Genomic DNA, 16,199 nt, shown 5'->3' on the forward strand with positions numbered 1-16,199 from the left:
CGTCTCGCTCTGCGCAATGTGAATAACTGAGCTCATTCCCATCTGTCGTTGAGCGTCCGTCGCCATGGTGACCCAAAAGCGCTACTGCAGACTGCAGAGTCAGGAGCAGCACCCCAAAGGACCCCGATTAACAACGGAATCCCAGATTTATGTGATGTAACTTGGTCATTGCAGTATTTCTTATTGTAAAGAGGAGTTCACGTGGAGTGACGCTTACCTTCCCGCAAGCGCCGTCGCCGATGACCACAATTTTAAGCTGTCGGTCCTGGCTGTCCTCCTCCGAGTCCGACATGACGCTGCCGTGTGCTCGGCCAGAGTCCACCCCAGAGACAGAGAGACCCCCTCTCCGCGCGAAGAACCACGACGACACAGGGATTACAATCCGAACTATCCAGCTAATAATCACGGACAGATTAGCACCGCTTCGAACTAGCAACAGGGCGCCATTTTGACTATACCAACTCGGCAGTTAGCTCATGAAATTGACGAAAAATAAAGATTGCCGCTTCCAAACAGACATGCTTCAGGCATTATAACGCACACGATAGCCCTCATATGGACGACTGTGTCCGTGGTTGTCGTCATAACCGCGCGGAAGCACTTGAAGACGTAAACACAGCCTCGAGTCTACAGAATGGTTGCGTCCACAACGTGACGCGCGGCAACGTTGCTAGGGGGACGAGCTCCAAAATTGCAAGAGAGCAGCAAATTTGATTGTATTTGCCGAGTTAATACATGGAATTCCATCTGGGATTTAGGATATTTCCGAATAAATTATTAAAATAGTATTTTAACCCTTTGATGCAAGAATTTGTTTCTTCAGCAGTCTCAAACTTGCGGCTCATGGGCCAATTACGGCCACGGGACAATATTTTGCGGTCCTCTCATTTGACAGCCAGTTGTAATATTTTGCAATAGGAAATTTTTAAAAAATTAACACATTGTAAAAAAAAAAAAAAAAAAAAAGAAGATGGAAGACAAATTTATGGATGTAGATATGTGTCTTTATTATTCAATCAAAAAAAAGTTGCTTCAATCAAATAAAAAGTTGCTACAATCAAAATATATATTTTCAATCGAAGAAAAAGTCACTTCAATAAAAAAAATGTGTTTGAATGCAAAAATAAATTTGAAACTCAAATATATATATTTGAAAACTTTTTCTTTGATTGAAAATGTTTTTTTTTTTTTTTAAGTCAAGTTTTTTTTTTTTTTTATTGAAACAACATTTTTGATTGAAGTCATGTAATTTTGCGTTTGGACCACATTTTAGCTAGGAAATTTGTGTCTTTATTATTCAATCAAAAAATAAGTTGCTTCAAACAAATATATATATATATATTCAAAAGAAAAATCACTTCAATCAAAAATTTTAAAAATTCTAGCGTAGAAAAAAAGGTTTGAATGTGAAAAAATATTTGAGACTCAGAAATTCGCATTTGAACACTTTATTTTTCATTCAAACTGTTTTATTTGATTGAAGCAATCCTTTTTGTGTTTGAGCCATATTAGGGATAGGACATTTGTGTCTAAATCATTCAATCGCAATAAAAGTTGCTTTAATCAAAAAACTATTTTTGATGAAAGAAAAAAATCATTTGCAAAAATTTATTTTTTTTTTGAAAATACTTTTTTTTATTTCAAATATAAATATGTTTTATTGAAATGTCACGTTTTTTGAAAAGCAAAAAGTTTTAAATGCTTTTTTTTTTTTTTTTTTAAGTGGAAAAAGTTTTGAAGGCACTTTTTTTTTATTGAATCATTTTGACACAAGGATTCAACTTCAACGCTATTTCCGGTGTGTTTGACTGGAAGTTGACTATGCCAATGGCATAAAAGTATGAGGCAAGAATAATGGCCACCAGGGTTCCATCCCGCCATCGGACTCTGCTGGAGTCCAAGCCGAATATGGGGCACCAAGCCAAAATGTGGTCCAAACGCAAAATTACATGACTTCAATCAAAAATGTTGTTTCAATCAAAAAAAAAACTTGACTTAAATAAAAAATAAATAAAAATTTCAATTAAAGAAAAGGTTTTCACATATATTTTTTTTTCAGTTTAAATTTATTTTTGCATTCAAACACTTTTTTTTTTAATTGAAGTGACTTTTTCTTCGATTGAAAATATGTATTTTGATTGAAGCAACTTTTTTTTTGATTGAATAATAAAGACACAAATCTACCTCCATACAAATTCAAATAAGTGTGGCTGATGTGAATTTTGCTCTGGGAATTTTGTTTTGTTTTGTAAATCGCTTGTGACCTCAAATAGGTTAAGTCTTTGGCTGCCATTGACATTAGACATCCAATCCATTTTAACTGGGAGGGGCTGGAAGCATTCGATCACTTCCAGCCCCAAACCTTCCAAGTTGACATGGATCCAGAGGCGTAGCAAGGGTCCCTGGTGGCCCCACGCAGCAAGCAACATGGGGCCCTTCGAGCGTGTGCAAGTAAGGGGACAGTTGGACTTGGAGCAATAGAAGAAAGAGTAGCAACACAAATATACCACTATCCGATGCAGAGGTATATACCTTTGTGTGAAATCAGTAGTCAGATTGGCCCTACGACCCACCAAATTCAAATTATTCCGTAAAAACCACTGATTGGTGAACTACCGACCGAAATGAGTATTAAATTTGCTAATAAAATTGTTCAGGATTATTTTAGATGCATATATGTTATGTTTTTTTCTTGAGGAGTATTCGACGAAGAATACGATAGAACCATTAATATGCTTTTTTGAAAAAAATCACCATTTGTTTAAGTAGTCACATGAATAATGATTTGGCCTGTGAAAATCAACATAAAACAACTCGGCAAGGACTTTCAAGAGAGTACTTAGTGAGTCACTCTTTAAACAATTATGTGGTATTAATAGCTGATTGGACTTTCTTAAACATGTATAATCTACGTGACATGGTTAGTGCTGATTGGGATTGATAACAGAATCGTTAGATAATCTGCCAAATGATTCTATGGTATTGAAACACTCCTTACACTTGTTGCTGCGACAGTGCAGTAAAGCTACGTGTGCTAAATCTGTTGGCCCTCTTGGGGCCCCTGCTGGCTGGGGGCCCTAGGCAATTGCCTGGTTTGCCTAATGGGATGCGACGCCTCTGCATGGATTGGGCGTCTATTACTGACAATAGGTGTTTTCGATATCAATTTCCCCAGATACTAACCATCACTACAAACACTCTGACGTGGGCTTGGGGTGAATGAGTTAAGCTAATGATACATTTTAATAAATGTCCACAGTAGTGACCACTGTCCGTGTTAGGGTTAAATAGTAACAACAATAAAGTAAACACCAGTTTATGTCTACCTTTGCAGGCCCATCTCCAATTCATGAAACTCTACAATATAGATAGTTTTACCCATCTCACATTTTAACCACATTAAAGCCTGATTTAAAATCATTCACACCAATTGACGTTAATAGATGTCCAATCCATTTGAATGAGAAGGGCTGACAGTATATTATCAGCAATGCCAATTCAAATGGTTTGAAGGTCTATTGCTGTTAATGGCAGCAAATTATTTAAAGCACACTTTTGACCGTGATTTAAATTGGCTATAGTCAAGTCTTTGGTGCATGAGCCTCCAATTTCTAAAGCTCTGAGTTTGAATCTTAGCATCCAATTTAGAATTTGTGTGCTCTGCACATGCTTTGCTTGGCTTTCCTTTCACAGGCTAAAAACATGCATATTATGTTAATTATTGTTTAAAATTGGTGATTTGAACAGCGGTGTTTGTTGGTGTGTCCATAGTGGTTGGCTGCTGACCAATTCATGGTGCACCCTACCCCTATACGGGGTGTCCCTCAAATCTACACACATTAGCAAAAATACAGTATATGTATTCTCAAAATATGACATAAAACAATATATTAATGCTGTACATTGACAGCATTGAAACGACAATGCCCAAACTTTACGGACACTCTTATTTTATTTCCTGTTTGCAAATGAATTATATAGGACCTAATCAGAGTGTAGAAATTCAACTGCACTATGCGTCATGTTGGCCTTATCATATCGGTTGCTGCAATGCAGAAAGACATGACAAAATTGAACAATGCAACAAGGACGCACATTTCTCCTCCAATCAGGATAAAAGCTAAGGGAAAATATATGCATTTGGAACACTCAGGCGTCAGAGTCAGTCAGAAAAAAGTCTTGTGTTCCTTGTAGGCTGATTAAAAATCAGTGATAAAATTCAAACATCTTTTGTGTTATTTAAAATTCAATTATCTGAAATATTATTAATGTTGAAATAAAAACAACAGCTGTCATTTGCACACCATGTAGGCAAAAGATAACCTGACAAACTGGCCTGTGTGTGTATTTGTTGTCCTATATTTGTTTGATGATTCAGGATGATATCTGCTTGGCAGGATGTTTCAACAAGGTCATAAAGGTAGAATCTTCTCAAATATCATCAAGAGGGGGTCCAAAGAGGTTATTTTCAGACTTTGTTTCCTTACCTTTATTATGTCATTTATTTAAGTAGTTTTATTTAGATATTTTGATTCATATTTTCTTAATTTAGACACATGCCCTATTAGTATATGCGCACATTCGCTTTGTTCAGTAGTTATTAAACAACGTGCATCAAAGAAAAACAAACCTTTTTATGCATTATTGATTCATTTTGGGATGAAGGGCGTTTTTAGTGCATAAAAAATCACGTTTGCAAAGTTCATGCACATGCTGCCATTCAACAATTGTTCAGACATTATAGACAATATTTTTTTGTCAACAAATACCTTAATTCTATGGTTTGTGAATAATGGATTTTTTTTTAATTGAAAGAATGCGAAAGGGCCCATTATAATTTTATAAAGACCTTCCTTGTGACAGTTGACGTTGTTTTATCTTACATATAGAGAAATGTATGAACTTGTATATTGGTTACAGACTCTGCATGATAATAGCAGTGTGTATTTGGTTGTTAACAATGTTATGCTCTGATCATCGTATTAACACTTCAAATGGTGCATAAAGAACCAAGAATATCCAGACATTAATTTTCAACACCCCTTATGCTTGTCAGAGTTGTAGGGTGCTGGAGCCCATCTCAGCTGATTTCGGGCGAGAGGACACCCTCACTGGTCGCCAGTCAGTCGAAGGGCACACACAGAGACAACCATTCAAAGGCACAATCACACTGCCACGAGGAGAATCCACGTCACGCTGCCTGCGCCAAAGTGAGGCAAATGTACTTTGAATATCAATTCATTCAATTTTGAATCAAATATGACACCATTTTTAAAAAAGTTCATTATATCCTTAAGGGGTTACATGTAATGTGGACTGGTAATTTCGAATCAAATATGACACAATTTTTCAAAAAAAAAATCATTATATCCTCATGGGGTTACATGTAATGTGGACTGGTATTGTTGTTGTTGTTTTTTCTTTCATCTATTCTCAACCTATAGTTTATTTGCAGCCACGTGAAGAAAGGAAAAAACAAAAATCACTGTTGTCTGCATAATCCCAAATATGTTATAATATATTTTAACTATTTTAACTATAGAAGTTTTCTGTATTTTTTTCTATGACAGTTGTTCTTTATCGTGTGAAACATTCTCGAAACAAAACTGCAACCAAATGATAGTAAAGCCTGATATGTTTTAATATTTTTGTACCATCCAAAAAAAGAAAAAGCACACGTTACATTATAAAGAGGAATTTTTGCTGCCAGGATTTCTTTCTTCTATTTAAATGCTTCCAAGAAAAAAGTGCTTAAATATCTCTTACCTTTGCAAACAGAGCGGAAAGGGAGGGGAAAGGGGGGGGGGGACTAAACACACAGCCTGCAATTTAATGAAAACGAAAAAAACAACAACGAAAACAACTGACATTCACTGCAGAGGTAGGATGTAAATATAAAGCAATAAATGTCCAATTATAGGTCCTGTCATTGACATCCACTTTGGTTTGGGAAAAAAAGGAAGTTAAAGTTCCGTGTCTCCCCCTCAAAAAGGAAAAAAAGAGACAGAAAAAAGTCCTCAAATAAATAGAGTCCGTTGTGTTTTTCATGGGTTTCCCGTGCACGAGAGTGTCCACGCGGGGAGGCAGTACGCGTAAGGGTAATAATAGGAAGGCTGCAGGGAGAGCAGCGGGGGCCGCAGCACCTCGCCCGGGCCGTACTGTCTCTGATCGTCGCGCACCAGCACCTTGACCGCCACCTTCTTGGCGGCCGGCGTGGACGCCATCAGGTCGGCGGCCATCTGCCGACGCTTGGTCTTGTAGCGCCGGTTCTGGAACCAGATCTTAACCTGAGTCTCTGTCAGCTTGAGGGAGGCGGCCAGGTCGGCGCGCTCGGGCCCGGACAGATACCGCTGGTGGTTGAAGCGGCGCTCCAGCTCAAAGACCTGCGCGTGGGAGAAGGCCGCCCGGGAGCGCTTCTTTCTCTGCTTGGGCTGCTCGGAGCACTTCTCGTCTGCAGTGCAACTCGAGTCTGTCACGAGGAATACAGGCGGACACATTAGCAACGAATCGCTGCAGCCGACACATACAATATACGTTGATACTTTATGCTGGTATCATTTGAAAACCCATATTTTTAACCTCTGATGACAAGAGTAAAATAAAAGATTACAATGTAAAGACAAATAATTCAGATATTTTTATTTTAGTATATAGTTGTTGCTGTTGTTGTTGTTTTCCATTTTACAGTGTTGTGCAGTACTGTGATCTTATCACGACATAGGATAAATTCGAGTAAACAACTAATTGAATTGAAAATCAGAAGAAATGGGAACTCGTGTCGTGTGCAGTAATGCGATAGGACGCTCTTAACCTAAAGAAAACACTCTATATAAGACGTATGTCTATTTTAATTCAATATAATTTTCCCCATTGAAATGAATGAAAATGTCATTCATCCGTTTCAGTTTTAATGGACCTCTCCAACCACCAAAGAACATTTTTATGTGTGTTTTCATAAGAAAGTTACACTCGAAAAAATTATGCTGTTTAAAATTAACAGTTACATTAAAAAAATTAGCATGAAGAATTAAATTGAATTGCATTATTTTGCGTCAATTCCGCGGAAATCGTCGCTCCTTCTAGTGCAGTAGTTCTTAACCTGGGTTCCGTCGAACCCCAGGGGTCCGATGAGTCAGTCTAAGGGGTTCGGTGAAGATTAAGACACGCAGGGCCCTATTTTTGAACGCTGACTAAATCTAGGCATAGTGGAGTTTTAAACCAGTTTTTGGATTGTTTAGTCCCCAATTTACAGGCTTTATTCCAATTTTTCAACTGGTAGTCCTCTCTCTGATGGGATGAGAAACTGGTTTGCTCAGTGGAAGGTTGACTCTCACTTGGTATGAGGAAGTATAACAGACCTACGGGAGGCGTTCACTGCATTGACATAAAAAAAAAAGATTAGCATCACATTTTACGCCATGAAAATAGTATGTGAGGAAAGGATGCGATAATATGAGAATCTCGATATGAAAATAAAAATGGAAACTGTGAAATGAATGAAGTTTAATTTTATTTTCCCATGTAAAAAGCTAATCAAAAGGCAGAATTATTTGTTGTAAATTAATACTGTTTATTGGATTTGTGAGAAGATTCATGTTTTTTCGTTTTTTTGTTTTTGCTTTAAACATAATGACTTTGTGTATAAATTTGGCCATTATTTTGGGGAGAGTGTTTAATTAAATTTGATTTCATTTAAGATGTAAACATGACAGAAACTGCACGGTCAAGTTTAATGCAACCAAGCCGGTTTAATGTTGAACAATATAAGATATATTCATCCAAAATTGAATGAAAAATTAGACATGGCCAGTCTTGGTTTAGTGGTCTGATGATGTTGCAAGAATAAAGATAAAAAACATACATTTTGGCCTGTTCACAAACATGCCTTCTAAATGAGAAGCAATTTGAATTGAAATTCACTTAGGTTCTAGCTTGCTAGCTTAGATATATCGATTTTTAATGAAAAAAAAAAACCATCTCATTCCAAAGGGTTCGATTAATGCACGTGTGAAACTCATGGGGTTCAGTACCTTTGACCAGGTTAAGAACCACTGTTCTAGTGTGTGCGCTGATGCCGGCTGGTGACAGTATAGTACAGGAAAACTATAGAGACAGTCGTAACTCCTCCGTGAACTATTACGTCTCATACTTGAAGATCAAAAATATGTGATTGTAAGTAGTTATACTACCCGTCTACACGAGTTGCGCCACCGTTTGTGTTCAAATATTCATGGTTTAAAGAGTTAGGATAATGCAACACCAAACTATTTATTGGCCTCTCTCCAAGTCTTGCATAGTTTGTTAGCCTCCTGAACCTGATTTAACTAAGGCAAAGAAGTTTGAGGGTAAAAATGTGATGATGATATTTATTTTGACAAACCTTATTTGGGAGAAAAAGGCACTGACTATGATAGACGTCCAGTTCATTTGCACTGGGAGGATTGATAATGGAAAAGCATGTTTCACTGCCATTGGCGGCACTAGATGTCAAATCCATTTTAACTGAAAGGGGCTGGCAGCATCCAAATGTCAAAGTCAAGACTGCTGCTCGTTATCAAGTGATTTGACGTCACTGCCACTACACAGATTTAGCTACTATATTCAAAGAAAAAAAAACTAAGTATTATAATGCCTTGCATCTCCAAAAACTCAAAAGCATGAATTGGAGACACTTTATTTGCATTAGTGGGCCACCAAAATAATGTGCCTGGTCAGATCTGGCGACGGAGCCTTGACTTTGACACCTGTGCTATACAGTGGTACCCCCCCAAAAAAATCAAGTACAATTCATTTTAATTTCACTTTTTAAATTCAATAACATTTGCTTATTATCTTTTTGTTTTCAACAAATTACAGTATATATTTAGGTGCAATTTATGATAGACTTTTACGCGCAATCTCCCACAACTATAGGTGCAAAACGCTTTAGATCCTGTCAAGAGCATTATTGAGTAACTTTCAGGTGATAATATATATATATATATATATATATATATATATATATATATATATATATATATATATATTTTTTTTTTTTTTTTTTGCATAGCATGCTGGTGCCAACCTATCACTGGAACAACAATGCATCACGTTGGCCTTGCAAGGATGCTTGCAAAATATATAACCATTAATTGAGTGTTAAATTATACAGACTTAAAAATTGTAGAATTTAAATAACACAATGTCCACACTTTTTTGCACATACATGTGAAACGTTTGTGTTCCTCCATCAGCAGTGAAGTAATATGGCAGCTTGTGAGGTCTATATGCCACTTTTCCATGACCAAAAAGCTCAATTAGATCAAATAATTCCCTTATTTAAAACATCCAGTATTTCATGTTTATCAGGGTTTGCCAAAGTTGTTGGTCAGACTGAAATTTGAACCTAAGTTCTTGTTGTCGAAATATGCATGTTACATAAACTATAGGGGAGGAAAAAACATGAAGTGGGAAATAGATCATAACCCCCCACCAGTACCCCCGCTGGTCCCCTGGATTCGCCAACTTTTAAATAGTAACCTAACATGCACCGCCGTTCACTTTGAAATGTATTTGTTTTTGTTGTTTTGTTTTGAATAAAGGCAGTTTTTCAACAAATTCATTATCATGCAGATTTTAAATCAATCAGAAATACAGTGAGCATCACTGAATTGCTCACGAGGACACGACGGTAAACGTTTTTTATTCTTCGAAAAAAATATGCTATAAGTTGCATATTGCAAGAACACTTGTTTATGCCATAATTTCTTTAATAATAGAAAATACATCACAAGTTGTACATTGTTAAGTATCATTGGGATGTTATTATTTCAGACTATTGGTTGTGAAAAATAACGTTTGAAACCATATTTAATTTAACCTTTGGCGCATGACTTTATTGCTGATGATCATAGGGGTGCATAAAGAGATCAAATAAGTTTTATTTATTTCATTAGTATTATCATTACAATTATTGTTATTTTTAATGCTTGTAATAAAGCATCCTTAATTGCAGGGCCAATAAAACAGCTATAGGCCGCATCCTGTACGCTACACTTCATGGTCATTAAAATATAACAAATATTTTAACGTATATTGCTATAGGGGAAAAATCTAAAATGATTCAAAAAATATAATGCAAGTGGTATGGGTATTTTTGAATGGATGGAACCCCTGATCCCTAATGAGAAATACAACACTCAAGTGACATTCATGCGTGAAATCTGCTCTCGCCCGTAAATTAAGTTGTCACTTTGACTGTGAAGGTTCGCTTATACTATACCTGAATTTCTAATAAACCTTTATTCTAAGATTCCGTATCTATTAAAATGTTTTGTCAATAAATACGAATAAATTCAGAACTCAACTCAATAGTATTCTTGCAAAGTTGAATCAATGCATGTCTGCAGGAAAGCCGCAAATACTCATTAAAACGGCTTTTGAGCACCGATAGTGAAAATTACTTTATACCAGATGGCATTTAATACAGTGCATCAGTGCATGCGTAAAATCTGTTATTGGAGGTCAAATATTTTCACACTCATGTCATTGTGAAAAAAAAAAAACATAACTTTCTATTTAATTTGTTTGCTGTTTAACTCCGCACTCCACACGCAAAGTCATGTTATCTTACAAATAGACATGTTTGATGAATAAAATACACTTAAAACGGGAGAGTGTGCGTGTGTTTCGGGACATCTATAGACTCGCATCCTTACCCGCAGCGTTCTGGAGCTCGCTGTCACTCTTGCTGTTGTCCGCGGCTGCAGATTCGTGGTCTGTCTCCTCCTGCGGACTCTCGTCCGGCACATCAGACGCGGCCCCGGCGTCTTTCTCCGACCGCAGTCCCTGCACGACTCCCGCAGCCTTGGGGTCGTTGTCCTCGCTGAGCCCCGAGTCCGAGTCGTAGCTCTTTTCCGGCGGCTCCCCGGAGGCGGCGCGCACGTCCCCGAATATTTTCCAGCACGTCGTCTTGGAGAAGCACACGTCCAGATCGGGCAAGTGCCTGTCGTCGTCCTTCTTGTTAAGTATAGCCTGGATGGAGAAGGGCATGAGCGAGTTGCCTCGAACGGCCATGTTCGGATTGAAAAAGTTGAAACGAAAGTGGCGTGGTCGCGCGGGTCAGCGGGTCGGTGGGGTCAGATCATCAGCATTTGAGCGCCACCGCGGCTGAACTTTGAGGTCCGCTTAAGTGCCGCTTTCTCGCTCGCATCCCCGCGGGCACAAGTTGCTGCTATATCCGCGGGCGCGATGCTGTCCCTCCGCATTGCTGTGCCATCAGCGCGGGCTCGCTCCGAGCTCCGACCCTTTTCAAACAACTTTTTCATTTTTTTGGCCCTGCCTTACCTGTGACTGACAGCTTCCCAGCGCTGCCTCCCATTGGTCGAGAGCTCGGTGCTAACCACTTCCGGATTGGCGACCTTAATCAACGTCACGCAGCGTTCTCTGAACTCGGACAGATTTACAACAGTCCGCTTTTCATCTAAAATATAAACATCCCACGATTTATCGATTTGATATTACTATATTGCTTTATATTTGTCAGGATGTTTCAAAAACATTTTAGTCAAGTAAATTCTTCCCACTTTCCAATCCGGTACCTGAAAGCAACAACATTGCCTCGTCAATGGCTTTTGCTACCTTCGGCTAGATTAAAAAAAAAAAAAAAAGTTTAACAAATTTTGTGCTCATAAAAAAACATCTTCCTTTTTGGGTGAATATTCATACATTTCAACAGGTGGACTTAAATTTCACCAAGAACGAGTGGACGTGCATCACCTGTGAGTGACAGTATAGTAAACCGCTGACGTAACGCCGCCTCCTATTGGTCGAGGGCCAAGGCAGGGCAAACCACTTCCGGATTGGAAACCATAAACGACGTCACGCTGCTTTCAGTATCTTCGAACTAATCACAATACTTAATCAAAATATGGTGGATACCCGGCTGCTATAAATGTAATTAAAACACCTAAACCAGTGGCGTCGTTAGGCATATTTTAGGAGTGCTTCAGCCCCCCTAAATAATTTGGTGTTATTTTATTAAAAAAAAAAAAAAAAAAAATTACACTAAAATGCTAACACATTCACTGTGAATTTTTCAGAATATTAGTTTAAATCAATAATCATATAACCTATCATTATTAAATTAAATGTGATCATAAATCTGTCTGTTTCCGCTCACTTCATAGCTAAGGTAAAGAGCCCCTTAAGTGCGTAATTATCCAATCCATTCCACTTGTTCATATAGAGAACGCCCACATCACTGAAAATCCACGACGCATTTTTCCTGTTACCTTGCTCGGAGTCAGTACCAGGTCGGCTTAAGAGTATAACAGTGTTTTTTTTCACTCGTGAGTATTCTAATCAATTACTTTTCCCATCTTTACATGCAACGTCATTACCGTTGCTGAGGATGTGAAGGGGCATGCTTAATTCTACAATTTGGTTGAATGAAAGGGGAGTTGTCTGATTTTGACCGTGGTCTGGATAGAGCAGAGGGTGAATAGATGGATGAAGGATGGACATAAGAAGGTTTTCCAAGAATGTGAGTATTTATCACTGCTGGTAGTACAGTTACCTCCAGTCCCCGACTAACAGCAGAAAGTATCATGTAATTAATAAACCAATTGCTCCATGTTTGACAAATAAAAACCTGGCTTCCACACGATAGACGATCTCTGCGCACGTCTTACCTTTGTTGTTTTACGTTTAAAGTCTACATCCCAGCTCTAAAATAACACTGCTACTTAGCTGCTGCTAGCTAGTTAATCTATCGTGAAGGTCCTGGTTGTATAGCGTTAAGTGTGCACTCTTTTACCACTATCTTTGGGGTGACTTCCTTCTGGAGTATCAGCTGTATCAGTGTTTCTCACTTTATGTATAGTTAAGTACAGGAGCTGAGCTCATTCACATATGATTATCATCAATGGATAGTCATAATAATGCACTAATAATAATCGCTCCACCACCTTTATTGACCTGTAGGAGGCAGAGAAGAGTGATAGACCAATTTGCCACCCTTAAAAATAGACGGCATTCTTTTATGCTTCGATCTACCAAGTAACTTGCAACTGTAGCCATTTTTTCCTGTTGTTCTACTGTATAAAAATAGACTGAGACAACAACAACAATAATAATAATGAATAAATTATCAGTCTTTGGTAGCTGTATGTGAAATTTTGTGCTTGTACGCTACGTTAGCTTACATCCTTGTCATCTCCTGGGGGCTAAGCCCCCCTGTTGTTAAAACCTAGTGACGCCCCTGACCTAAACGGTTTGGATTTAATGCACACTGTATTAAAATTTCTTTTGATTGACAAACTGCCAAATCGAACGTTTTTAGCTGTTTTGTTAAACTAGGTGTAGTAGTCAATACATTCCTCTTAAATTCCCTTTTTTTTTTCTTTTAATCTTGTTCTTAATGCAACAATAACATCATCTCTCTGGTTTGCTCAATACACAGCTAAACAGGTTCATTCTGGGAATTTTCTACAATAAAAACTATATTTTTTCATTTTGTTTTACTTGACACTGTGGTGTGTGTTTATAAGCGTTTTTTTTTTTTTTTTTTGTTCTCCACATAATTCCCTTTCATGTAGTCGTTCACCTTTGCAGTTTACATTGTGCAATTCGCCATCGCAGGGTGCTATTTTTAAAAGATATAACAGACAAAAACCAAACACGTTATAACGAATTATTTTTTGTAATGACTTATATCGCTTGGCGTATTGCGTGAATAAAGACATTTAATCTTCAAATATAAATGAATGCAATGAGGAAAAAACGATGATCAAATCAAGTTCACTATGCCTGTTATGTTTAAATGAATAAATTGAATTGGACAATACAAATAGCTGATTGGTTATTCTTATTTGATTTTTTTTTTTTTTTTTAATCCGTATTTTTAATTTGGGAAGTGTCGCGTGAAATGAGTTTATATGTGCTAGAAATCTTGTTTTTTTATGTCACTTAAAATGCATACGACGAAGAACTTCAGAAGCGTTTAATATTGTAAATTAAATGTCAAAACACTTTGGAGATCGAATTTTAGATGTTAATCAAAACAAAAAAAAGGATAAAAAAATATATATATTAAACTATAGTTATCTTGCTTTGTCCGTACTTTTTTAGTGGTCTGTAAACAATCTGGTCATTCTGCACGCAATGCACTTACCCTTTCGTTTTGGGACATAAATGCTGCTGAGGTGAAAGGAAAATTAATACCAGAAGTTTGCAAGTGACCCAAATGTGTGTTTATCGTTAATTGTTTTTATGTCAGGTTTTGTGATTTGCAAAACGACATTAAAGACAAGAGTCATCAAAATTCCATCAAACTGATGAACTGAAGCTGCTATTTTTATAGATATTTTTTTAATTTATTTATTTTATTTTTTACAATCCCTCTAATTAACTGTCATTATTAGTAAGATTTGACCTATTTTCGGGTCAGCAAATTAGTGTAAATAGTATATACAAGTGTTACCGTTTTAGCTGAATGAACAAAAAATGTTAATTCAGCTTATTTTATGAATGTAAATGTATATATAGTATACAAATACTAACGGTTAGTCAAAAAGACAGTACCATTTGTTCATCTGCAAACAATAGAGAAAAAGTACACGGCAGATGAACCTGGAAAATTTTGATTCATAGTTACTTTAAAAAAACTGAATTGAAAATTATAATACCCTAAAAATGTTGTGCCGCAGCTGCAAGACATTTAACCCTTTTAGGATTAAAAAAAAAAAAATTATCCTTGACAGAGCACTCATTTAACTTATTGGCTGCCATTGATGGCGGTCCTTTTTGACTGAGAGGGGCGAATGCATTGGATTGGACCTCTAGTGACGTCAATGTCACAGAAAGATAATCATTCGCGGGGCAATCCTCCCAGTTTAAATGAATTGGCATGTGATTAGGCATGCCAATTTATGTAAACTAGCATGCAATGAGGTAAATACCGAGAAACTATACACTTTACAGCGTTTCTTGAGCCGTAACGAGAGTATTTGTTTTCGTTCAATTTCCTTAATTTAGCCTTTATTAAAATTATATTAATTTATAAATCATTTATATTCATATAAAAATACTTTAAAAAAAATACAATAATGCTTAATAATTTTACAACAGTAATAATTGCTAATATTTTTAATGACCAAAAATAGTCCATTGCTTTATAAATTGTTAAAGGGCTTAAGTGTCAACTTTCGAATAGCGGTCCACTATAATCACTACTGTCCATGAAAGGGTTAAAATCATCACTGCCAAATTATTCATTTATTCGTGTTTGGCAGGTTATCTACGTGAAAGATGCAAGTTTCAAATATATACATTTAAATGACACATGCAGTACTTGCAGTAGGGATTAACAAACAAAATAAGACACAATTGAACTATAAATTCATATGCGTTGTGAAGCGAGGATTTAGTGAAATTTCCTGGCCATTTATAGTCTATTGTCCTAAATAAACACAAGAAAAATAAGCCATTTGACATACGGTAATAGCAAGGGCGTAGGTTTGCGTGGGTACGGTAGGGACATAACACGACCAACTTTTCAGGATGCTCAGTGTCCCCACCAACTTTTAAGCAACCTTATTTGCATTATAAAATAGCTTCAGTTATATAGGTCATTCAGATTGTCTTCCCATGTGTTGTAAGGATACAATTGACCTACCATTATGAAGTGAATTATTTTCATTATGTTCAGACTTATATTTACCCCTTTTTCACTTGCTGAATGTGCTAGTCCATTTTTCCCCCTCAAACTCAAACCCTGTCTTCCCATGTGTTGTAAAGATAGCATTGACCCGACCATTTTAAAGTGAATTACGGTACTGTACTTTCATTATGTTCAGACTTACATTGACCCCTTTTCACTTGCTGAATGAGCCAGTCAAGGGCATAGGTTTGCATAGGGACGGTAGAGACATAACACTACCAACTTTTCAGGATGCTCAAATTGTCCCCACCAACTTTTAAGCAACCTTGTTTGCATTTTATAATGAGTTCAATTATGTAAGTAATTTAGATTGCCTTCCCATACGTTGTAAGGATACAATTGACCCAACTGTTATGAAGTCAATTATTTTCATTATGTTCAGATTTATATTTACCCCTTTTTCACTTGCTGAATGTGCTGGACCATTCCTCCCCAAACTCAAGTTTGATTGGCTGATGACTTGGAACCCCCCCCCCCCCCCCCCCCCCCACACACACAC

At 37.1% G+C, this 16,199-nt stretch overlaps 2 protein-coding genes across 4 annotated transcripts in view; both read right to left on the bottom strand.

The window, feature by feature from the left end:
* rab28 (RAB28, member RAS oncogene family) overlaps positions 1 to 586 on the bottom strand; it is a 77,273-nt gene extending 76,687 nt beyond the window's left edge. Inside the window, exon 1 of one of the 3 annotated variants that reach the window (XR_009064803.1) lies at positions 218 to 586. Coding sequence is in view for 2 of the 3 variants with exons in the window: in XM_057850015.1 (XP_057705998.1) it covers positions 218 to 292 (75 nt within the window). In the remaining variant the exon portion in view is untranslated. The remainder of the gene's footprint in view (positions 1 to 217) is intronic. The other 2 variants (XM_057850015.1, XM_057850016.1) reach the window with 2 other exon arrangements.
* Positions 587 to 5,635: 5,049 nt separating this feature from the next.
* nkx3-2 (NK3 homeobox 2) lies at positions 5,636 to 11,280 on the bottom strand. Its single transcript, XM_057850014.1, has 2 exons — positions 10,698 to 11,280; positions 5,636 to 6,469 (listed from the first exon to the last, which is right to left on the bottom strand). The coding sequence occupies exons 1-2, from the start codon at positions 11,053 to 11,055 to the stop codon at positions 6,045 to 6,047; spliced, it is 783 nt and encodes a 260-aa protein (XP_057705997.1). The 5' UTR covers positions 11,056 to 11,280; the 3' UTR covers positions 5,636 to 6,044.
* Positions 11,281 to 16,199: the final 4,919 nt, after the last annotated feature.

Source organism: Corythoichthys intestinalis, chromosome 11 (assembly GCF_030265065.1).
Source record: "Corythoichthys intestinalis isolate RoL2023-P3 chromosome 11, ASM3026506v1, whole genome shotgun sequence".
In the NCBI taxonomy this organism is placed as follows: domain Eukaryota; kingdom Metazoa; phylum Chordata; class Actinopteri; order Syngnathiformes; family Syngnathidae; genus Corythoichthys; species Corythoichthys intestinalis.